Consider the following 24,646-nt stretch of genomic DNA (forward strand, 5'->3'; position numbering starts at 1 on the left):
TGAGGGGCCAAATTACAAAGGGCTGAGGGCTGTGGGGACCATGGTCTCGGGGAACATCTATCTCAATTGGCATAACATAGTTTATAAAGAAAATGTTCTATATTCTACTTTGGTGAGTAGCATCTGGGGTCTTAAAAGCCTGTGAGTGGCCATCTAAGATCCTCCACTGGTCTTACCCTTTCAGGAGCAAGGGAGAATGAAGACACAGCGGAAAGATTAGTGCAAAGGACTAATGGACCACAACCACCACAGCCTCTACCAGACTGAGTCCAGTACAACTAAATGGTGCCCGGCTACCACCACTGACTGCTCTGACAGGGATCACAATAGAGGGTCCAGGGCAGAGCTGGAGAAAAATGTAGAACAAAATTCTAACTCACAAAAAAAGACCAGACTTACTGGCCTGACAGAGACTAGAGAAACCCTAAAAGTATGGCCCTGGACACCCTTTTAGCTCAGTAATGAAGTCACTCCTGAGGTTCACCCTTTAGCCAAAGATTAGACAGGCCCGTAAAACAAAATGAGACTAAAGGGGCACACCAGTCCAGGGGCAAGGACTAGAAGGCAGGAGGGGCTGGAAAGCTGGAAATAGCGAACCCAAGGTCGAGAAGGGAGAGTGTTAACATATCTTGGGGTTGTTAATCGATGTCATAAAACAATATGTGTACTAACTGTTTAATAAGAAGCTAATTTGTTCTGTAAACCTTCATCTGAAGTACAATAATTAAAAAAAAATTTTTCATAAAGTGTCTTCCCATTGATGACTTTTACAGGTAATTGACCGAGAACTGGAGAAGACTCTTGTGATTGAGGACGATGTGCGTTTTGAGCATCAGTTTAAGAAGAAGCTGATGAAGCTGATGGATGACATTGACCAGGCTCAGCTGGACTGGGAACTGATGTGAGTGACAAGATTATCAGAGAGCACTGAAAAGTATTCAGTTTTTTCCAAAGGGCAGAAAGCCCTGCCTCCCCAGCTGGTAGGAGATACAGCTCCAGTTACCACTTGCTTGGTTTCGCCTCTGTAAAAGTTTCCAGAAACAAGAAATGGGTAGAGGTTAGCCACCAATTTTTGCTCCCATACTCTGTAGGGTGAGAAACTATGAATGACTCTTTTTGAGACCTGAAGTTAACCTGCAGATCAGGGGCACAGCAGAAATACCGCCCATGAAGTAACATGTTACCTGGAGGGAATGTGAGGAGAGCAGAAGAGGCATCCCTGCAGGGCAAGAGTAGTATCCCAGGAGAACAGGTTGCCTCTGCAGCCCCTGATGGTGCAAGAGACTGGAGGGGTAGCAGGAGAGCTCCTCTGTTGGGAAGTAAGATTGCCATAAACTGGAAGAACCCTGACATCTGGGTTTGGTGGCAAATCAGAGGCTATCCTAGGAAAACCAGGCTCACCAAGGGAGCACTGGCTCTGCTTGACATTTAATAATGCTCTTTGCCTGCTACCTCTGGGAATCGGGTGGTTTCTATCTCTCTCTTTTAATTTTCAAAGCCAAATTAATAACCAGAAGGGATTGGAAGGGCCTGGAAGGGGAGGCAAGCCTGGCTCCCGAGCTGTGTATCAAATGCAATTTCATCAAATCAGAGCCCATTCCGTTCCAGCAGCTGCAGCAGAGTCTTCCTTACTCCTCCCATCCTAAGAGGGAAACTTAAGTATGGGCACATGTAGAATACTTGTTCTCTCAGAAAATGTACAAGACTGAGTTCAAAAGAAACTTGGCAATGGCTCAACAAATCCTTGAGACCCAGATCAGCACTATATAATAAAAAGACTGACTCCCTGTCAGGTGTTGGGGGTATGATTAGATCTGGTATTTTGCACAGTCCCTTAAGATTATTATTTCATTATACCCAGAAGTCACCCCAAGCACGTCACCCCTTCTGAATCTATGGCTCTGTACCCTGTGGCTAAGGCCTAACGGGCATGGAGCCCGGAAGCTAGTTTATGGCTGGGTGACATGTACAAAGGCAACTTTCATTTAAGCCTCAGAATCACAGAGACTGTAGTCAGGGAACCTGAGGCTTAGATTCGGAATGCACCCCTGTCCCTGCATAGTTTGTTTGCTGCATTTCTCAAGACAAAGTTCCAACAGCTCCAGGAAGTAGAAAAGGTTTTCAGGACAAAGGCATAGGAAGAAAAGATGTTATCTAAATTTCACAGGCTGACTCAGTGAAAATATTCCATTGAAATCCATTTGATAGTCTTAAAGAACTCAAGCAGTTTCAAATTTCACTTCTCACTTTCTAAAATGAAGAAGAAACATACACTATTTAAGTCTAAAACATGAAAGATGATAAGCTGTCCGTGGTGGCTGGATTAAAATTTCTCCAGAGAACGGAAATAGTAAATGGGAAGAGTAGAACAAGCCATTGGAATCATTTAGGGCAGCACTGTCCAATAGAAATATAATGTGAGCCACAGGTGTAATTTAAAATTTTTGAGTAATCACACCAAAAATAAATTAGGTGAAATTAATTTCATAATATAGTTCATTTTAAACTATTAATTAGATAATTTACATTTCTCGTACCAAGTCTTCAAAATCCAGTATGTATCCTACATTTATCGCACCACTCAATCCAAATGCTAAATTTTCAACTGTTAAAGTGACTGTTAATGAAAACAAATAATCATACAAAAACCCATAGGGTTTTTAATGACTAATTTTTTGGAAGCAGATCACCAGGCTTTTCTCCTGAGATGCCTCTGTGTGGACTCAAACCTCCGATCTTTCACTTATTAGCTCTCAGGGTCTCAGATGTGACCCTTGTTGTTCTTAGGTGCTGTTGAGTTGATTTTTGACTCATAGAGACCCCACATGACAAAGTAGAACTCCCCCATAGGGTTTCCTAGGCTGTAATCTTTATGGGAGCAGAATGCCAGGTCGTTCTCCCGCAGAGCCACTGGGTGGGTTCAAATTGCCAACCTTTTGGTTAGCAGCTGAGCACTTAACCACTGTGCCACTAGGGCTCCTTAATGTGACCCTAGTCCTACCAAAACAGTAATAAACTTTTGTTTAATGGAAAAAATATTTTACACAGCCTCAATGTTTAAACTTATTAAAATCCGTACAACTACAAACTCAGTTCCTCCATTGCTCTAGCCACTTTTCAAATGCTTAATAGAAGTTCTTCCATTTGATGATGCGCTAGAAACATCCAGACTCTTTAGTCTGAAAAGACAGTGGCTGAGAGGATATACGGTTGATATTCTCAGAGGAGCCGGAAGCATGAACACAGACTTATTCAACACATTCTGGAATGCTTGAACAAGGGGAAATCCCTTGAACACTGAGAGAGATAATTTTAGGGGCAAAATAAATCAAGTACTGTTTTACCTAGCAGGCAGGAAACAGACAACTCAACTCACTCAATCCCACTGAAAACAAACAGGCTGCAGACAAAATAATGGATCACAGTTCCATGAGTAGACTACAGGAAGGCAGGAATGGTGGAGGGTACCTCTGTTGTAGAAGGTGTAGATGGAGGACAGAACATGCATGGGAGCCTTTCTTAGGAGGAAACAAGGCAAGACCTAGGTGAATGAGATGGGGAGAAGGCCATGCAGGCCTTGTCATTCATGCTCCCCAGGAAAAGCCCCCTTGGAACTGCTCTTGGGTTCCTGGGTTCTTTACTACAGCTTGTTTCTTTCCCATAGCCCCTTCTGTCCTGTGTTTACCACTAGCATTTAGAGAGCCGTGCAGACAGTATGAGAGGCTAAGCTCTGGGGATTTAAACACAACAAACTCAAAATCTCACATCTGGCCCCCCCCCCTTTTTTTTTGTTCCCTTCCAAGCTCTGTAAACACAGCTAGAAATCCCACACCATCTTTGGGAAATGACCTGAATGATTTTTTGATCTCTCTACCTCTTAACTCTCTGCCTTGAACACAGTCCACTAGGCAGGAATAGTTGGGGTTGTGATCAATGGAGCCAGGGAAATGAAAAGCAATAAAACTTTATAAAATATCAAGTACCAGAAACTGGCATCCCATTGATGGCAGATGACAGTCATTGTTGGTTGCCTGATACACTTTGTGTATGCAGTACGTTTGATGTGAGACACCTTTGGTCCAAGATTTCAAATGTCTGTGTAAACCAAACCTGTGCTCCATTCTTAATCACTGTCTAATTTTCAAGTTGGAATTGTTCTCCTCTGCCCATTTCCTTTTAGTTATATTGGCAGGAAGAGGATGCAATTAAAAGAACCTGAGAAAGCTGTACCCAGTGTGGTAAATCTAGTCGAAGCCGACTACTCCTACTGGACCCTGGGCTATGTCATTTCTCTGGAAGGAGCGCAGAAGCTGGTTGGAGCCAACCCTTTTGGGAAGATGCTGCCAGTGGATGAGTTTCTGCCAATCATGTACAACAAGCATCCTGTGTGAGTCACCTGGAAGTCCCTGCCAGCCCCATAGCCCCAGCCCCTTCATCAACTACGCTTCTCAGTTTCTGGGTAGTACTTGATGTTCTGTAGAATTTTGTTGCTTTCCTAAATGATCTTTCTATAATCAACCCAGAGAGGCAGACTCAAGTGATTATTCCCTTTTATAGATGGGGAAGATGAGACAGAGATGGTGAGTACCTTTAATACTAGTGTGTCCATTAACTGGCCATAAACTGCTTCTTCTCTCCTTGACTTTGATCTTCTTACCCAGTGTGTTCTGTAACTCTGACATAAGCTGCATGTTCTCTCCTTGACTTTGTTCTTCTTACTTCCATAAGCTTATGCACCTCAAGATGAAGGTTATCTTCCTAAGCACCCCATGTTCTTCAGTTCGTTTGGTTCAGTTCATTACTCTTTAAATGCATGTGGTCAAGCAGTGATCCCCTGTCCTTGCAGAGTTTACAGTCTGGTGGGGAACCCAGTTTCATGGACAAATCATCCTGAGATATTGTGATACATGTTGTTACAGAGATGTGTAAGAGTCTTGCAGCAGTGGAGATGGCACCTGAGCAGGGTACCTATGGAGGCAGGCAGTCTGATGCTCAGGATTTCCATAGCCCTGGAGCTTACACTGACCTAGCACTTACCACAGGGAATGGTAATTGATGGTTTACCTGTCAGTCTCCCAGATAAACTATGAGCCCCTTGAGGCAGGAAGAGTTTTTCATCTCTGTGTTCTTAGAGCCTAAGCCAAACTCTATGCATAACAGCTGCTGGACCCTGGTCCCTAACTTCATAGATGGAGCAGGAGTCCAGGTTCTAACCTCTACTCCTCTGAGTTGCTGAGTGATTTCCTTAGCAGACTGTCTTCATTTTAGCTGTTGAATTTCCTATGCTGCATTGTGTTCATTTTGTCTCTGTCCTCAGCAAAAATGAAGCTCCTCACCCTCCGTCTATACAATATGTTAAAAAAAAAAATACAATATGTTAGAGGCTGATTTTCTCTCTGCCTCTAGGCAGAAACACAGAGGTCTGTATTAGTTTCCTAGGGCTGCAGTAACAAAGTACCACAAATGGGTGACTTATAAGAACAAAGATTTATTGCCTCACAGTTCTAGAGTCCAGAAGTGTGAAATCACCATGTCCACCATGTTGGTTCATTCTGAGGCTCTGAAGGAGAATGTGTTCCATGCCTCTCTCCTAGCTTCTGATGATTACCAAAGATCTGTGGTGTTCCTTGGCTTGCAGCTCCAATCTCTGCCCATGGTCATGTGGCCATTTTCCCTCTGTATCTCTCTGTGTCTTTTCTCCTCTTTTCCAACGACACCCCTCAGATTGTATTAGGACTCAGCCTACTCCAGTATGACTTCATATAAACTTAACCAATAGCATCTTCAAAGACAAGGTCACATTTACAGGTATCGAGGGTTAGGACTTCAACATATCTTTTTGGGAGATATTATTTGATGTAAAACAAATCAATCATTATCCCCTTCACAGAAGAGAAATTAATATATATGGTGTTACTCACTGACCTAGAATCCTTATGGATATCACTCATATAATCTGCACAAGCACCCTGGAGAGAGGCCAAGTTATTCCTCCCCTTTACCCTCACAGGAGCTGGAACGAAAGCCAAGTAGAAATGCCTCAAAGCTCATGCCCTTGCTCTTGCCCCCTGCTGCTGTTCAGATCTCAGATTTCTAATGTATTAGTGCAGAAACAGGGCCTTTTCTATAAAGTGATGATATTTATTTATTATTACGGTCCAACAAAGCTCAAATTTTAACTGTTAGAGTAAGACCTAAAATTCATCTTTTAAATTAGTCTTTTCAAATGTTGTTGTTGTTGAGTGTCATAGAGTCGATTCTGACTCATAGCGACCCTATAGGAGGACAGAGTAGAAGTGCCCATAAGCTCCCAAGGCGTAATCTTCATGGAAGCACACTGCCACATCTTTCTCCCGCAGAGTGGCTGGTGGGTTCCAACTGCCAACCTATTGGTTAGCAGCCAAGAGCTTAAACATTGCACCCCCAGGGTTCCAGTCTGTTCAAATAGAACAGAATTGTGAACCTTTTTTTTAAGAAGATTGCCTGAAAACTTTTAAAGAAACTTTTATTGTGTTTACAGACTGAAGTTTTTTCAAAAAGAACACAACTTAAAAAAATAATCAGATGAAAGAAAACATTCTTTTGTGGTTTTGAGACGGGGGAGGGAGGGAGGGTGGGAGGGGGTATTCACTAATTAGATGGTAGATAAGAACTACTTTAGGTGAAGGGAAAGACAGCACACAGTACAGGGAAGGTCAGCACAACTGGACTAAGCCAAAAGCAAAGAAGTTTCCTGAATAAACTGAATGCTTCAAAGGCCAGCGTAGCAGAGGCAGGGGTCTGGGGACCATGGTTTCAGGGGACATCTAAGTCAATTGGCATAATAAAATCTATTAAGAAAACATTCTGCATCCCACTTTGAAGAGTGGCATCTGGGGTCTTAAATGCCAGCAAGCAGCCATCTAAGATGCATCAATTGGTCTCAACCCACCTGGATCAAAGGAGAATGAAGAACACCAGGGACACAAGGCAATTACAAGCCCAAGAGACAGAAATGGCCACATGAACCAGAGACTACATCATCCTGAGACCAGAATAACTAGATGGTGCCTGGCTACAACCGATGACTGCCCCAACAGGGAACACAACAGAGAAGCCCTGAGGGACCAGGAGAGCAGTGGGATGCAGACCCCAAATTCTCATGAGACCAGACTTAATGGTCTGACTGAGACTAGAAGGACACTGGTGGTCAGGGCCCCCAGACCTTCTTTGGCCCAGGACAGGAACCATTCCTGAAGCCAACTCTTCAGACATGGATTGGACTGGACAATGGGTTGGAGAGGGATGCTGGTGAGGTGTGAGCTTCTTGGATCAAGTGGACACTTGAGACTATGTTGGCATCTCCTGCCTGGAGGGGAGATGGGAGGGTGGAGGAGGTTAGAAGCTGGCGAAATAGACAGGAAAAGAGAGAGTGGAGGGAGAGAGCAGGCTGCCTCATTAGGAGGAGAGTAATTGGGAGTGTGGCAAGGTGTATATGGGTTTTTATGCGAGGGACCGACTTGATTTGTAAACTTTCACTTAAAGCACAATAAAAATTACAAAAAAAAAAAAATCAGATGAATGCATGAGCATTTAAGAAATAGCATACAGGGGCCCTCCACTCTCATTCGCCTGTTCCGTGTATGTTCTGCCCCCTCATGCACCTCTGCCTCTTGCTTTCAGAGCTGAGTACAAGGAGTACTATGAACCCAGAGACTTGAAAGCCTTCTCCGCAGAGCCTCTGCTCATCTACCCCACGCACTACACAGGACAGCCAGGGTACCTGAGTGACACGGAGACCTCGACCATCTGGGACAATGAGACCGTGGCCACCGACTGGGACAGGACACATCCCTGGAAGTCCCGGAAGCAAGGACGTATCCACAACACTGCCAAAAACACAGAGGCACTGCCGCCGCCAACCTCCCTGGACACTGTGCCTTCAAAAGATGAGCTATGAAAGCTTGTAGGTGCATTTGACACATTCTGGTTCATCACCCTTTGGTTTTTTTAAAGGGCTATTCATCTGTTTGCTCCAACTTCTTTTAGTTGTCACAGTCTAACCAAAGTGGTCTCATGTGATTGCTCAAAATTAATATATTTTTGACAGTGGAGGGGAATAGGGAAATTAAACCCATATTTCCTAGATGGCTAGAAGGTAAGCTTTATGGGAACCATTAAGATAAACTTCAATCCAGACACTCAGTTCTTCAGTTCATTCTCCATATGATACCACTTCCCGCATTAAGGTTGAGCAACGTGGCTTGGAGACTCACCCAGGAGAAGGATGATTACCAAGTTGTCACATCAATAAACGGGTAGTCAAGACAAGCCAAGGGACCACATTTTCGGTCTCGTGGGAGCTTACTTTATGTGATAGATGTAACCATGAAACATGTTGTGGGGGGGGGGGACGGGAATCAAACCATATTAATTGGGCTTCTTATTTAAAGGAATTCCGTCATGAGCCCTATGGCAAAGTGAATTTTTTTATCTTAGTCCTCATAGTCTAATGAGGATTGGGTGTTTGGATCTGGCTGAGTCTCGGCCCTTGACCATCATGGCAAAGGAGCTGTCATAAAGAGGTTTCTAGCTTGCCATGAGGCTATAATTTGGCAGATAGCTGAGGGTTTGTGTAGATATTTGAGGGAAAAAGAACTCAACCTTTGGCCTTTTTTTTCTTAATTGTGGTCACTTGAGTGAGGATGCTCTATTTATAAAGATAAATTTAATATATAAGGGGTCAGGGCTGGTGTATAAACTCCTGTCCTGGGGTCCACGTGCTGCTGCAGTGTATCACCTCCCTCCCCCCCAGCCCCACCCCTCAGTCAGGGAATGAACTGCAGGTGTAAATTTATGAGTCACTGTTAAGAGACAGCACATTTTCAGGCCAGCAACAGTCCTTGCTGGGCTTTTCATTATATCTTGAATGATTTGTTTTACAAAATGTGGGCAAACATTGTAGGATAAGGCAGGGGAAACAGATGTTTCAAGCTCTCATTGCACCCTGGAGAGTGGTCAGTGTGGACACATTGGTTCAACCATCCAATTCTCCCACATTTCCCAGCCTGACTTGCAGAGAGGTCTGTTGTGTGGGGGATTCTCACCATTTGGGAACAAATGATTCTTCAGTGAAGGTCAAAGACCTTGGTCAGAAACAATGGACTGACTGGTCAGTGGATTTAGGCCAACAGCCAAGGAGGCTCTCAGAGTCAGAATCCTGGATAGACACCCTCTCTAGAGTCTCCTATATTGATCAAGGTGTCTCTTACATGACTTTTGGCTTTCTTCATAGATTGATTCTATGTACAATGCAGAGTTGAACTGTATAATCTCTTCCAACTCCAAAGGCTGTGATTCTAAGATGTCTCATGATGGTTTGGCTCAGGTTTGGCACACATTGGTTCTCAGGCATACAAGAAGAAAATCTGCCTTCAGAAATGCCCTCCCCAAGTATCCTGTACATGCACTCTCATCCCTCAATGCCCATGCCCCACAGCCGCCACCCAGGAGGGCTCTGCAGCCCCAGCACCCTGAGTTTCATATTGAAACTCACTGGGCAGGCACTTTGAGCAGGGCTTCGAACCACTCCCTTCCAGTTCAGTCATGCTAAGGAAGCGAAACTGAAATAGACACGAATTTTTAAAAAATTTGGGTGCACCAGAACAAGAACCGGAATGGGAAAAATTACGGGTTGAAGCCCTGCTAGAAGGCTAATCTCCCTCTTAGAAAACAAGGGCAGCGTATGTGTTGCACAGCAACCAAATCTCTTGCCCGTGGGGTTTTGAACAGAGTCAGAAACAGCAATGTCCCACTCAAAGATGGCACCTGAGCATGCCACTTTGAATGTGTGTCACTCTCTTCAATCCTGCCAATGATCCAATCTCATGCATTGGGCTCCTGAAAAGGCTCACTATGCCTCTTCCGAGTCTCCCATTCCAGGGCTTCGACCTGTAATTTTTCCCATTCTGGTTATCATTCCAGGTCACCCAAATGGTAAAAACTTGAGTCTGTTCCAGTGTCACTTCATTGGCCATGACTGAACTGGTTTGAACCGGTTCGAAGCCCTGCTTTGGAGCAGAGCCCATGGGCAGAGGAAGGAGAGTACTGTGTGGACTAAGCTTAGAGCTCCCCGGGTGAGGGCCTCAGGTTGTAGGACAACACAGAAGCTTGCCTCATCCAGGACACCAGAGTTGGCCTTCCTTCTGACTTACTGTTAACATTCTTCTACGAGGACTATTAAGTCAGGAAACCGAGGAAAGGGATCTTATCTGGCTCCGATTTGTACTGTGTAGATGTAGCTGTCAAGGCTTGACTCTTTTTTTCCATACAAACAGAAAGAACATCGGGGAGCTAGTGAAAAAGTCTTGGATGATTCCTTTCTTGGGGTATTTTGTATTTTGTTTGCATATTTGAGTGTGTGCAAGTGTGCATGGCTTTAGTGACTTTTTTTGTTTTTGTTTTTGATGGGGTGGGAGGTGGCCGGGGTTTGGGGAGTGGAGGAAGATTGAGTTGATTTTTTGTGTTGTTTTGTTTAATAGAGAACTTTTTTTCCCTTTTACTTGTCAGCTGGTCTGACAGTTTAAGAATTCTCATTCTTAAAAGACATTGGTCTTAAATTCTAGCATTTTTAGGTTAGGATTGTTCTACTGTGAATAAAGTTCTGGCTGTTAGCCCAGTCTTTGCTTCTCCCTGTTCTGGTCTGGAATCCTAAGTGATGTTCTTTCCTTGTGAACATTGTGTACTGCAGACCTAGCATTTCTTTAAAAATGTCATCTTGACAGCAATCAAGGAGTTCCTTGATCTCATTCTTCTTCCTCCCTTGAGTCTGAAGTCTCAAGCTAAGAAAGTTGACTTTTGCTGGTGTCACAAGAAGGCTGTGGTGAGGCCTTCGTTGCCTGCCTGCCACGACACCTGCCTCTGGAGGTTAATTCCCGTCGGGATTGTCTCGGAACCTCCAGTGGCGGGATCTTCTGGACTGACGATCCTGACTTCAGCAGCGCTGGTGCTGCTGGGTGTGTACTGAGCACCTATAATTTGCAGAGGACATGTTCAGGGGCCTAGCTTCAGGTTCGCTCAGGCCTGCTGCTGGAACTCTGGAAAACAAGGAAGAGTGGTATCAACTACCCTACTCTGTCTGTCATGCTGTGCCATTTCAGGGTGGGGAAATGATAAACTACTTTCCTTCTGGAGGTCTTTGTGAAAAATTAAAAAAAAAAAAAAAAAGCTCGAAGCTGTGATTGTTCATTGGTTTCTCAAACACTGGTCAGTGGCCAACGCTGCTGGGATTTCTAGGCCTGCACTGAACCAAGGATGTTGAAGGCCAGGGGTGACTGCCATTATGATGTGATCCCCATGGTAAATGAGAGAGGTGGGCCTTGTCCTTCCTTCCAGTGGGGTTGCCTTGACTGATGGGAAAAGGTGGGTAAACTGAAAAGGATTCTAAGGTGCAGAAAGACAGAAGGAGTCCTCAGTTGGAGGGTGTTAAGGGAGATGGCCATCTTGCATTTTTGTCCCTGTAGGTCTAGCCACTCATTGAAAGATACTGAGACGTCTGTCCAAGGTCAAAGAACTTTCTCCCAAGGCAAAAAAAAAAGGAGGGGGGGAGGGTACAGAGCAAGGATGCATGTTGGCCTCAGTGATCCTTTGATTTTCAGATCAAGCTTCCCCAAATCTCAGAAAACATATCGTGAGTGCTGCCTGGTTTCAGACTCTGTACCAGGCACTGAGAAGCACAGTGGCCTTGGCAAAGTCCCTACTGCTGTGGGTCCATGGTCCAGTGCAGGAGTCACGTAAGCAGGTGGCTACAAAACACCATGGCTTAATTTCAGAGACTGGAATAAAGTGGCCCATCAGACCCATGACAACCTTTATTTTGCCAAGGGCCACTGGGACAGCTTTGATGGGGAGGATGAACGGGAGTTGAGAAGATGGAAAAGGGCTGGACACGGTGGGTGAGAACCCATTCTAGGCATTGAGAAGGCGTGAAACTGCGAAAGGGCCTGTCGTGTCATGTTGGCGGGGGTGATAGGGACTCAGCAGCACTGAGAGTCAGGTATGTGTTGGGGGCGATGACAGGAAATCAGACTGAGACCTGATAATGGTAGCAAGGTAAGTCTGCTATCTTCCTTCTCTGGACTTTAATGATAAACACAGAGGTCACTGTTTCTGGGGGGGATTCTGGGTTTGGTTACTGTTCCGACATAATGCACAGGTTTCCAGTAAAATGGTGGTGTCCAAAACAAGATATATTCCTGTCTAGCTACAAACTTGGGGTCTTTTCACTTACGGTTGGAACAAATCCTTATAATAAAAGGAGCCCTGGTGGCACAAAGGGTAAGTGCTCGACTGCTAACCAAAAGGTTGTTGGTTTGAACCCATCCAGCAACTCTGCAGGAGAAAGACCTGATGATCTGCTCCCGTAAAGATTACAGCCGAGAAAACCCTATAGAGGCAGTTCTATTCTGTCACATCGGGTTACTACGAGTCAAAATCGACTCTATGACACACAACAACAACAGTTACTGTAAAATAAAAGTGAGTCTTCCCAGGAGATTTTCTACAATGTCACGTGCTTTCAAGATATTCTCCCCAGCTAAAGAGAAGGGAAAAGAAATAATCCAGATATGCTCCAGTGACTGGCAAGTTAATTTATCAAGAAGTTAAAAAATGACCAAAAAAAAAAAGAGAATGAGGCTGGCCATTTGGTAAGAAAATATGGGCACATAACGGACAACACATTGAGAAAACCGAGAGCAGGTTTAGAAACTAATCACTATGCCAACGGTTTGTGTGTTGTGGTGATGTTTATTATTTCAGAAAGAACCTGCTGCCCCCAGAGAAGTTCTGATTAAATGTGGAAGCGGGGGAGGCGCAGGAGGAGCGGGGCACATGTGAGGAGCACCCTGTGAGCAGTCCTAAGATAATGCAGGACGATGAGATAATAACAAGAAATCTAGCCATTGATAGCCAACCAGTCCTTTTTTGCCTGCACAGAGAAAAGAGAAGTTACGTTGGTGGGTTTTAACACGTGATGTTAAAAAAAAAAAAAAAGGTTACATAGAAAATGGTGCCTCCTCTTATCATGAGGACAGAACCAGAGAAAATGGCTCAAATTACAGCATGAGGTGTTTCAGCAAGCTTTCAGGAGAAATTTATAGACTGAATTATTAAACAGTGAATGGAATTCCAATGAAAGTAGTGGCATGACCCAGTTAAAATTAGGTGTGGGGCAGGAGAATGGCCCTTTCTGCTCTGCGAATTTCCCTAAAATGGCTTCGTTTTTGCCTCCACCCACAGATGTGCTAATACTTCAAAAGATCTTTGCTGGGTCTCTCCTGTGATACCCGCTTTGCTGCTCCGCCCAACTCATCCTCCCATCTGCCCAAACAAGGGGTGGAAAGAATGAAGGATCGCCTGCGAGGACTTGCTTCTCTTTATTTTTAATTTACTGAGTTTATTTTTATGCCTTTCCCTGTCGTTTCTTCAGCTCGGCTTCCTCTGGAATAGGCATTGTAATAAAATCAGTGTCTGAGCTCCTCTGGGCCTGCAGAGGGCTTGTGTCTCAGCCCCGGTGGTCACACAGAGGGCGCCTCTGAGCGTTTCTTACTCTGGAGGCAACCTGACGTAAGTCTGGGCTCTCACTTGGGGAAATTTGATTTTCAGGGTGGGGTGGACAGCCTCACTCCATTCTTGTCTCGCACTCTTAAGAGAAGTTCAGAGAATTAATTGGAGCCCGTGGGTGGTGCAAATGGTTAACACACTCTGCTAATTCACAGATGCCTTGGAAGAAAGACCTGGCAGTCTACCTCTAAAAAGCCTGCCAGTTCTACTCGGACACACATGGGGTAGCAATGAGTTAAGAGTTAACTTGATGGCAACTGGTTGTTGGTTGGTAGAGAAAAATCAATGACAAAGTGTCCTCTCCCAAAAGGGAATTCAAAGTTTGGAGAAGATGTGACCAGACAAGAGTGGAGCTGTCTAAGTTTGACGGTTTGATCTTAGGGGTTTAAACTGCTTCAGTGCCAGCATGAACTGTGAAGACGAGAAGGGCATAGTACTGTTCAGGCTTGGCACAGGGAAGAAACCACGCTTAGAGCTGAGTGTGAGGGAACACCTGGAGTGGGGCAGACTTCTCAGAATTTGGAGGGAGAAGAAAGAGGAGGAAAGAGTAGGAAAAGCCCTGCTGCCAAGAGCCACGTCCAGGAGAGAGGGGCAAGGGCAGAGGATGAGACAAACTCAGAAAGCGATGTCTGTTCACATGGCAAAGAACAGGGGCAGGAGGAGGGAGACAGGGGAAAATAGCAGCAGAACTCGAGAGCTTAAAGTGGGAGTGGCAACAACCTGGCCAGTAAAGTGATTATTTTATCATTTAAATCCGCAACCACAGAAGGGATTGAATGGCCATTGAGCTGAACAGCCTGGAAATGGAACAGGGTTTTAAATGGATCTAAACACAACACTAAAATTTTTCCATGTCCCCAGTGCCTCTGGGGAAACCCTGGTGGTATAGTGGTTAAGAGCTATGGCTGCTAATCAAAAGGTCAGCAGTTCAAACCCATCAGGCACTCCTTGGAAACCCTATGGGGCAGTTCTACTCAGTCCTACAGAGTTGCTATGAGTCCGAATCGACTCAGAGCAATGGGTTTTTTTGGTAACGCCTCTGGCCAAGTCATGCATCTGACTTGTCCCTGCAAAGGACATAAGAGCAGAGAACCCCTCCCTGCCGGGACAGACGCAGAACCCAGACAGGACACAGATGAGGCAGGATACAGGAGCAGGAGGCTGGCTTCCAGTGAGAGAAACCCGTCCCTCCCTGCCCACAAAGGGACTCCAAAGAGGTGGCAACGGAATCCCTACACGCTCCAGTCTGGTGACCTAACCTCTCTGGCTCTGGGAGGTGGCTCACAGCCCCGGCCAGCGTGCACTCACGTGGGGCAGCCTGCAGCTGCTGGGGGCTGCGCTGTGCTGGGCTGAGCTGGGTGGGGGCCCATCCTGGTCTGGGAGCCCGGAGGCCTTTGGGGAGCGTGGCTGTGGAGTAAGCCACAGGAGCCCTGGAGGCCTTCCAACTCCATGAGTCAGTCTTTCCCCAAAGCAGCAGCAGCAGCAGCCTTCATCTTTCCCAGGGTGCTGTTCCACACATCTAAAGCCCCTCTCCTCGGAGCTCCACATCTGACCTGTCTGGTTGCGCACCCAGGGAAGGAGGTTGGAGGGCTGCTTCTGAGGCAGGACACCCCTTAGGCCAGGGCTTCCCAGAAATAACAGCAACTAACATATTATGTGCCAGAGTGAACTGTGCTTCCTTTATGGGTGCCATATAATTTAATACTACATGAACTCTAAGAGGTAGGAACTATTGTCAATCCCTACTTCCAAATGAGGCAATAGCTAAATGATTTGCCTACGGTATTAAGTGGCCCGAGAGTCAGACCGTGGCAGTCAGATTCCATCCAAGATTCCATCCACACCAAACTGCACCCACCGCAAAGCTGCCTATGACTTGTTTCTTGTTTTCTCATTAACGTCTAATCTCGTCTGTCCCTCCCTCCCTCTCTCTCTCTCTCACACACACACACACGCACGCACATTCTGATAAACAAGTTCACAGTTCCAATCCATATGTCCACTTCCCACCTATGAAATCTCATATGCTGATTATTCTGTTGATCAGATTGTAGACTCTCAGATGACATTTTGGTGGAGGCTGGGCTGTTGGATCAATAGTAGATTTCTGGCAGCAAGCTAACAGTTTCATTTAGAATGCGTCTCCCATTTCACAACTGGTGCCTTGATTTTTGTGGCTGGAGCAATTCAGATACAGTTGAAATCCTTCACTGTCTTTTTTTTTTCCTCTTAAACTTGATTTACTCACCGCCTCCCTTTTAATTCTTACATAACAAATTGGAGCTGTAGCCCAAAATGTTGTGTTGAGATTACACAGAGATGGGAATAAAAATTACTTCCTCTGAGAAGGCCATGATAAACTGCTTACAGAAAGGCTGGGTGGGAAGCCCTACAGCTAGCTCTCACGGGTGACACCCAAGCCCTAGCCACATCCACTCCTCCTTTCTTAATGGTCAGCTGGTGCTTTTCCAAGGAACCCCCATGGGCTGGCAGAGCCCATAGGTCAGAAATGAATGCAAATCCTAGCTGGGAAGCTAACTCACAATGTAATCGTGGTCCCTGTGGCTCTCTTTCTTCATCTCTGAGATGGGAATGAGGCTCAGGAAGATAGGCAGCAGTACTACGACCTGCAGCAGAATGTTTTTTGGAGACATTAAAGAACAGACCAGATGTTCCTCTGACCATTTGTGTGGATGCATATGAGTGGGAGAGTGGGGATCAAGCCAACAGATTTGGGGAATTCTTGCCAGCTCCACGAGGCCATGGAGGAGTGTCTGTCCAGAATGTCTCCTTGATTTAGTGCCCAGCCCAGTGTGAGACACACCTGGTAAAAATAAATAAATAAACCAAACCGGTCACTGTTGAGTCAGTTCTGACTCATAGCAACCCTGTAAGACAGTGTAGAGCTGCCCCATAGTTTCCAAGGAGCGCCTGGTAGATTCGAACTGCTGGCCTTTTGGTTAGCAGCCATGGCACTTAACCACTATACCACCAGAGACACACCTGGTGGGGCTCGATAATTCAGAGCTCTGCCACTAGCCTTTACTTGCTTAACTGCTCTGGGCTTCAGCTCCCTTTTCTATAATATGAGGGAGTTGACCACATGACTTCTGAGATGCCTGCCAACTCTCAAGAAAATATTGAATGTACTGGATTCCTGTTAAATAAGTGACTGTTCCCATGCAGGGCTCTACTGTAGGCTGTCACTCGGGTAGAGATGTTGAAAAGTCATGCCCAATGATGGTTTCCAAATTCTGAGTCTAAAATAATCTAAATTTGCTGCCTCCTATTTGGTCTGGTGATATATGTGGACACACTTTTTCTAAGTTTCTTTTTTAACTTGAAGTACAACATCTGTAAAGTAGCTTCTGGTTTCACCACAAGAGGGGCCATGTGGTTGTTAAATCATAAAACCAAACCTGTTACCATCGAGTTGATTTCCATGTTGTTAGGTGCTGTCAATTTTGACTCACAGCAACCCCATGTGACAGAGTAGAACTGCTCCATAGGGTTTTGTAGGCTGTAATCTTTATGGAAAAAAAAAAAATTTTTTTTTTCCATAAAGATTACAATGTAGTGGTTAAGTGCTACGGCTGCTAACCAAAGGGTCGGCAGTTCAAATCCGCCAGGCGCTCTTTGGAAACTCTGTGAGGCAGTTCGACTCTGTCCTATAGGGTCGCTATGAGTTGGAATCGACTCCACTGCACTGGGTTTTGGGAATCTTTATGGCAGCAGATAACCAAGTCTTTCTCCTGCAGAGCCTCTGAGTGGGTTTGAACCATTGACCTTTCAGTTAGCAGCTAATCACTTAACTGTTCTGCCAACAGGGCTCCTTGGGACCAAGTTGGAAGCATGTAAATTGGTGGTGATTGCATGCTGAAAATTAAAAATAAACATTATTAAAGCTGATTCTAAACAAAATTAAATCAGTCTTTCTGGTATTCTCCTTTGAGTACCTCTCTTTCTCCAACTCTTCCTTTGCTCTGTGTAGCCCCCATCTCAAGTCCTCACCCCCATCTCTTCTAAAAACTTTGATGACTGTAGAAAAATTTAAACTTGTGCACCCTGGCAAGAAGACATTATTCCTTTGTGGCAGAGATGGTAGTGCCTACCAACTCTTCCAGGTGTTCTACATTTCCCAGCCTCCCCTGCACTTGGACTGGGGCCATATGGCTAGTTGTGAACAATGGACTATGAGTAGAAATGACATGTGTCACTTGGGTCTATGGCAGTTACGAACAGGTATGAGTTCTCCATACTCTTTGTCATCACTGTGACTTGAAGCACAAAATGGAGGTGATAGAGTTGCAAGACAGAAGCCACCTGGGTTCTTGAACTACTGCTAGAGGAAAGCCTGACTTGTGTTACACTGTGACATGAATGAAAAAATAAAACTAAGTTACTGAGATTTCACAGTTTGTTACTTCAGCCTAATCTATCCTTGCAGAGGTATTTCAAGAGAGATCCTAGAGGAAATGCAAAACACAATGGAAATAACTCCTCATAGCGGAATTCTCGGCTTCTTTAGAGAAAGAAGTTTGGGGTCAGGGGACCTCAATACCATTGAAACCAAGGCATGTAAGCAATGCTGTATGCCTCGTAACAGCTCTGTGCTGCATGAAGATTTCGAAAGTACTCCAAAGAAGGAAATTTTAAGATATCCCTTCAGGCGTATCTAGAAACCAATCCAGTTTCTAGACAGAAGGAAAACAAGGGGACCTGTTTTCTAGACTGATCTTGAAACAATAGTCACCTAGAGCCAAAGATGAAAATCCCTCACTTTTCCTGCTTCATTCATATTATCAGTTTCTTATTATTAAAATACCTATTTGGCTCTTTACAAAATCCCACAAGGCCCCAGAAAATTTGGTAAATTGGGTCTGGATCTAGGAATCCATTGAACAATAATCCCAGGAACTTTTTGGAAACAATATGATAAATGACAATTAAAGTTTTATCTATAAAGTACAAAATAACTATTTCATCTGTCAATTCTGTAAAAATGTAGCATTCTATTCCACCCAGCCCCACATCCCTGTTCAGTTCCAATCTTCCCTCTTCAATGCTTTGTGTGTCTATTGAGTGAAGCTGGCCTCAGTGTGAATGCCTTTTGGAAAGACCCTTCTCTCCTCCCTCCACAGAAATCTCTTGGCTTCCGGAGCCCCACAGAAGGTTTCAAGAATCACACAGGTGGGAGCAATCACAGAATGGGAGAAAGGCTGTCAGAAAGAAGGCAGAGTATTACCTTGGATCCTCACCTAAGCCGGACTTTATAAAAAGTGTTCCACTGTATGGCTCCAAAGAGTAAAAAAAATTTTTTTTTTTTTTTTAGAGGGGCATCTAGAAAATCTTCATATCTGACTGTAGTTTTGTAGGGGCGTCATTCTTTGCCTCAAATGCTCATGGTGGTGAAGAGACTTCCCTCCTGACACTGCCACTGGCTTTCCCTCTGTGCCCTCCAACCAACCCAGAGTGGCTTACTGATATAGTGGGAGCCCAGAACCCACCTGATTAATAGCCCAGATACAATCCCTTTGGGTCTGGTAGCAAATGCCAGCCAAGTCCCAAACCAGTTTATTCATTTAACCAAAAGGTAAACAGATGATGGAGATGCAGAGAAGACAAGCATGTGAGCAGCTAAAAGCATTACCCGGCTGTCCACCAGGAAAGAGATTTAAGACATTTAAAGTGGCATTAAATAAATGAAGCTATTTTATCTACTTGGAATTCCCATTGTCTTTAAAAAAGGAAAATATATATATGTATGTATATTTTTTACATTGCAGTATATAAATCTAGACTCTACATGTACAGTATAAATACACAGGGTGAGCACATGGGCACAACACATCCGTCTTGGTGGGCACAACCCAAACCAGGCTGACAGTTCTTATCTTCTTTTTGACCTTCAAACCAAAAAAAAAAATCAGGCTGAGGATTCATTTGACTTCACTCTCTGAGATGTCTGCCACCTGGCCATCTCTCCTCCAAGCACAGAAGCACATATCAGACGAGCCTCACAAACAGAAGAAAGTGCTTTACGACCAGCTGAAGCCTAGTCAGTCTTTACGACACACAGTCCAATCTCCTAGAAAGACCGAAAGGAAATCTGACGCCTTTCTGGGTCATTCTTTGGTCCTCTGCCACAATTCTCTAAACTTTCCCTGGTGTTTCTTGCAGATTTTGTATGGCTATTTATGTATCATGAATCCCACACAACTTTTGGGAGCTGCACTACAGTTATAAAAAGGGAAAAAGCTCCATGTTACAACCTGCACTTCATAATCTGAGTTCGTTGTCTTTATTTCTGGAATAAAAACTGGAATTTTGAGAAAGTGCTTCATATACATGTCCACGTTTCACATATGGCTTTTTTAGTTCCAACCCCAGCTCAGCTCAGATTCGGAAGGGAGAGCGTAATAGTGTTACTATAGACAAAAATGTCACTGAACAGTGACACTGTGCTAGCAAGTCTGGGGACCTAAAAAAAAAATTACTGATTTAATCTGGAAGACGGTACCTCTTTAAGAAATGATTTAGATAATATATGCAGCCCCATTTTTGCCCCATGACTAGGCACGGTAATGCTATAAAAGTTAATAAGTAAAATAGGATGCTGCTGTCGGCAAGGAACATCTTCAGAGGGGCTATCAACAGGCAATCACTGCTCAGAAATCTTTCACAGACTCAAAATGATCAGTCAGTCACAGTAGAAATTTCTACACCTGAGGAACAAATTGCACATAATAAAGAGGTACAACGATCCAGATGACAGAAGACTCCAGACATACTGTTTTACATGCAGAAGGCATTCAGAAAAGGCAGTGAAGTAGTGGCATTCCAAGACAAATGACAGTCCAAACGTGTCACGATTCTTTTGCGCTCTCTTTTGTGGCTAATAAGTTACCAAAGAATATGGCTATTTGTGCAATAATGATTGTGATACGTTCTTAAAGGGGAAAAACAGAAATGCGACGTGGTTGTCAGAACTCAAAATGGGCTTGTATTGACTCCAGAGGAGTGACGACAGGCTGGTGGGTCTGAGTGGGCCTCTGAAGCCCCTCCTTGCCCTCCCTGGGGTAGAAGAACGTGGCAAATGCACGCAGAGGTTGAAGGCCACTGGCTCATCCAAACCCTTTCCAAAGTGGCCTTTCATTCAGCCCGTGGCAGGTCCAGCCTCTTAGCGGTTCTTTTCCGGTGGCACTTGATTGATAAAGTATTTCTCTCCCCTCGTAAAAATAAAGCTTGGAGTTCTTGTGATACTGGCACAAAGGACACTCTGTATTCCTAGGACTGATCCCATTTACTTAGAAGGTATGAGATGAGGTTCTCAGTTCCTTTTATTTCCCTGTAAAAGTGACCTAAACTTCCCAGGCCATTGTGCAAATTTGTTTTTCCATAGTCCAGAATATCCCATAAAGTCCCTCATATATATACACACACATCAAATGTGTGTATGTATACATATATATGTACATATATATATATTTATAAGTATGGATAATTTTGTGTTCCAGTCTCAAATTGATCAAAGAGAATCAGTGAATCTCTTCATGTCAAATTCATTTCCTATTTCCCCACAATGCCTATCATAGTGCCTTGCACATAGTAGGTACTCAATAAATATCTGTTGACTTCACCAACGATGCTCTAACACTGGATGGTAGCTGCAATCACGGCCGCCTGTTCTTAGCCTCACTCTGCCCTTGGCGAGCAAGGACCATTGGGTCCCTCCCTTCAGAGGGTGACTTTGCTGTGCCTGTTGCTCCAGCAGCCCCGTTTAGCTGTCCTGGGCAATGTCAAGCTGGTCCGGCTACGAAGTTTCACTTGTTCCTCCATGGGGCTCTTTTTGCGTAAAATGAAGTCAAAGTTCACTTGGCTGTTCATGGCGTAAAAGACATTTGCGGAGTCTGGGATCACTAGCTCTGAAAAAGTTAAGGAAAGAGAAGGTAGTCAGCATTGTAGGTCAGCCCAGCGCTGTCAGTGGCAGGTGGAAACCTGGCCCAGACAAAAGTTGGGACTATGACCCTTTATCCCTGGAATTTGAACTGAACCAATGACCATCCCCACCCCACCCCCTCAAAAAAAAAAAAAAAAAAAGGTCCCAACAACTTCTCATCCCAACAACTACAAAACAAATGCAAATAAGATTTCAAAAAATCAACCCATGAACTAAAAGCTCAAGTACAGAATGTTAGAGCTAGAAGAAAATGCAGTAGAAAGCAGAGGTCAGGAGGAGTTAAATGACATTCCCAAGATCAGAGCTAGTAAACTGAACTGGGACTGGAACCCAGGTCTCCTGCCTCCCATAGTCTATTTTTCACTCTACTATGCAGCTTTTCTCAGAGACTATGAACTATGAAAAAAAAAAGCTTTCCAGAATTCTTTCATTGGAAAATCAAAATATAACCTACAGAGTTTTCCAGAATTCTTTCATTGGAAAATCAAAATATTTTTGAAGTAATCCAAAACCAAACCAGTATTTAATTCTGTTTGAGTCCTTGCCTTGTTAAGGCCTTGTATTTTAATATTAAACAGAATCCATATAAAATAGTACCTGTCAACATTTAAACTGTTTTCTCCTTCAGTGATTCCCAACTAGATACCTGCAATTTCTGAACAAGAATTGTTACCAAATATAAAATGAAGAGATCAAAGCAAAGTTATTTTTAATTGACTTCTATCTTTTCAAAAAGGTATATATTTAGCACTCTGGGGTAACAAGTATCTTAAAAAACAAACAGTGAATAAAGAAGGTAAAATCTGCAGTAGCTGCGGGGTGGAGGAGGCAACCAGTAGAGGCCTGGCATGAGTGAGCCTTCAGTTAACTTCCAGCGCTGAGACCTTACTTAGAGCAAGACTGGCTGCAACCAGGCTCTAAATGGCTCCTGTACATTCTTTGCACAAATGTTTCATAAGGAATAACCCCCTTAAGGTGTCTCATGCTTCTTCTCACATATTTCCAAGTCAATAATATTATACTTCACAGCTATATATGACTTTGCAACTCCCCAAAGCACTTTCATAAACATTATTTCCTGTTATCTTCACAATTGTCTGGTGAGATATGAGGAACAAGTAGGGTATTATCTCCATTTAACTAATTAAGAACCAAGGCCTGCACAGCTGGAGAGCAGCAATGCTGGGCCCCGAGGCTGCACCTCAGGACTCCCAGACCTTCAGTCAGACCCACCGGCCTCACCTCAGCCTGTGTTGTGAGCTTGGCATTTCTGTGCAACATGGTAAAACTCAGGAGACCATGTGTCAGGGTTAGAATTTCAACTGTTTGTCATTACATTAAAAGGCATTTTATAATTGAGAGGTTTGCTCAAAAACCTAGGGCTTGGCTGACTAAATCAGAAAACTTCCAAAGAAATATTTGCAAAACAATTTTCTCAGAGGCTGTATGTGTTTCCCATCTAGAAGGAGGTACTACTCTAATTCAGCTACTCTCCTCTTGGCCCCGGATGGAGCCCTGGGCAACTCGTTGGCCAAACCCAAAAAACCCAGTGCCAAAGAGAGTGTGAATTGCTGCTCCTTTCTCATACCCCTAGCTTGTAAAATTCTTTTCTTTATAGGGGGAGCTGCTTGTTGGTGAACAGAGCCTACATTAAGATGCTTGTAATGGTCAGCACTGGTCTCAGCAGACCAGGCTGGTCTCAGTCAACAACATTTGCTGCTCCTTCTGCAATTGGAAAAGAGACTTCCTCCAGCTGAGTCACTTCCTACAATATGAGTAGTCGACCAGCCTGTCTCCTCCTCTCAACAAACACAACCCCAATCCAAATTAGAAAATAGATACATTCCCGGGGGGCGGGGAGGGGGGACTGCTTGCCAAAAGAGTCTTCAGAAAAATAAATCCTTTAAGTAGTTCCCAGTGGTACTGATGTGTTTCCTAGGTCACCAGCTCCTCCCCTAAGTAAATGTGAGGTACAGAAACTTCAAATTCTGTTGTCGGAAGCTTTACTACTTAAGATATCCATCATGAATAAAGAAAAAGTAGTTCATACATGATTAACTAAAACAATGAGAAATTATTACTAGAATTGCTAAATTTCAGATTCATATGTAACTCTGGAACACATAATTAGGTAAAGGATATGTAAGGTCAGAAAAAACTAAAAATGCATGATTTAAACCCCATACTGCATTCCATTATAAAAAGACCTTCTATCCCTTTTTTTGCCTTCTAGAACTGAGAAGCAGCATGAAAACGCTGCCAGCAGCCTGCCGTGAGAGGAACACGTGCCTGACCTTTGTCCTCCGAGATGACCTGCACCAACTCGTACTCTTCTGCGGGGTCTGAGTCCAGATTGTGCTTCAGCATCGCTCTCTGGATCACGGCAGGGGTTTTATCCTGGCTCGTCAGCTGGAAAGACAATGAGAGGGTTGGTGAGGTGTTCAGCTTCAGGTCTCCTGGAAAGTTCTCCTGAACCTCCTCTTCCTGCCATTTTGTGTTGTGCGAGCCTTTCCAGGGAGGCAGGGCCTGTAGAATGAGAACGGGCCGAGAGCCAGCACTCCTGTGTTCGAGTCCTGGCTCTTCCCTTAGTGGCCAAAGGATGATGAGCAAGTCACTCAAGCTCTTAGAGTCCAGGCGTCTTCACTATTAAAATGAAGAGGGTATTCTTGCCTTGCCCATTTGCCTGACACTGCTTGAACTTCAAGGAAAGAATATAGATGAGGGTACTGTGAAAACTGGAAAGCGTTATCAGTCCTGGGCTGAAATTATCCTCAAGTGTTCACAGCTGCTGTTAATTAGCACTGGTCACAACCTTGGGATGGAAATGGCCACAATCCTGCTCATGGACCATTTCAAAAAGCACGAGGGTCCCGACGACCCAGCAATCCCACTCCCAGGTAGTAACCAAGAAAGATGAAAACATACATCTACCAAAGGACTTGTACACAAATGTTCATTAGCAGACTTATTCATAATAGCCCCAAGCTGGGATCAACCTGAATCTCCATCAACAGAAGGTAGAAAGAAATTGGAGTATATTCACAATACAGTATTACTTAGCAATTACAAGAAACTAACAACTGA

General features: G+C 44.3%; 2 protein-coding genes across 7 annotated transcripts in view; one reads left to right on the forward strand and one right to left on the reverse strand.

Moving 5' to 3' along the window:
- COLGALT2 (collagen beta(1-O)galactosyltransferase 2) overlaps positions 1-12,976 on the forward strand; it is a 134,713-nt gene extending 121,737 nt beyond the window's left edge. For 4 of the 5 annotated variants that reach the window (XM_010590949.3, XM_064276523.1, XM_064276522.1 and 1 more), the window contains 3 exons: positions 774-901; positions 4,181-4,387; positions 7,663-12,974. In XM_010590949.3, coding sequence (XP_010589251.3) covers positions 774-901; positions 4,181-4,387; positions 7,663-7,939 — 612 coding nt within the window. In that variant the 3' untranslated portion in view covers positions 7,940-12,974. Of the gene's footprint in view, positions 1-773; positions 902-4,180; positions 4,388-7,662 lie in introns of all 5 variants that reach the window. The other variant, XM_023549192.2, reaches the window with a different exon arrangement.
- Positions 12,977-19,499: 6,523 nt separating this feature from the next.
- The window catches only part of RGL1 (ral guanine nucleotide dissociation stimulator like 1), a 209,696-nt gene continuing 204,549 nt past the window's right edge, over positions 19,500-24,646 (reverse strand). For both annotated transcript variants that reach the window (XM_023549193.2, XM_010590951.3), the window contains exons 17-18: positions 23,857-23,971; positions 19,500-21,527 (exon numbers count right to left, since the gene is read on the reverse strand). In XM_023549193.2, the coding sequence (XP_023404961.1) occupies positions 21,340-21,527; positions 23,857-23,971 (303 nt within the window). In that variant the 3' untranslated portion in view covers positions 19,500-21,339. The remainder of the gene's footprint in view (positions 21,528-23,856; positions 23,972-24,646) is intronic.

The sequence above is a fragment of the Loxodonta africana genome, chromosome 25 (genome assembly GCF_030014295.1).
Source record: "Loxodonta africana isolate mLoxAfr1 chromosome 25, mLoxAfr1.hap2, whole genome shotgun sequence".
NCBI classification, from domain to species: domain Eukaryota; kingdom Metazoa; phylum Chordata; class Mammalia; order Proboscidea; family Elephantidae; genus Loxodonta; species Loxodonta africana.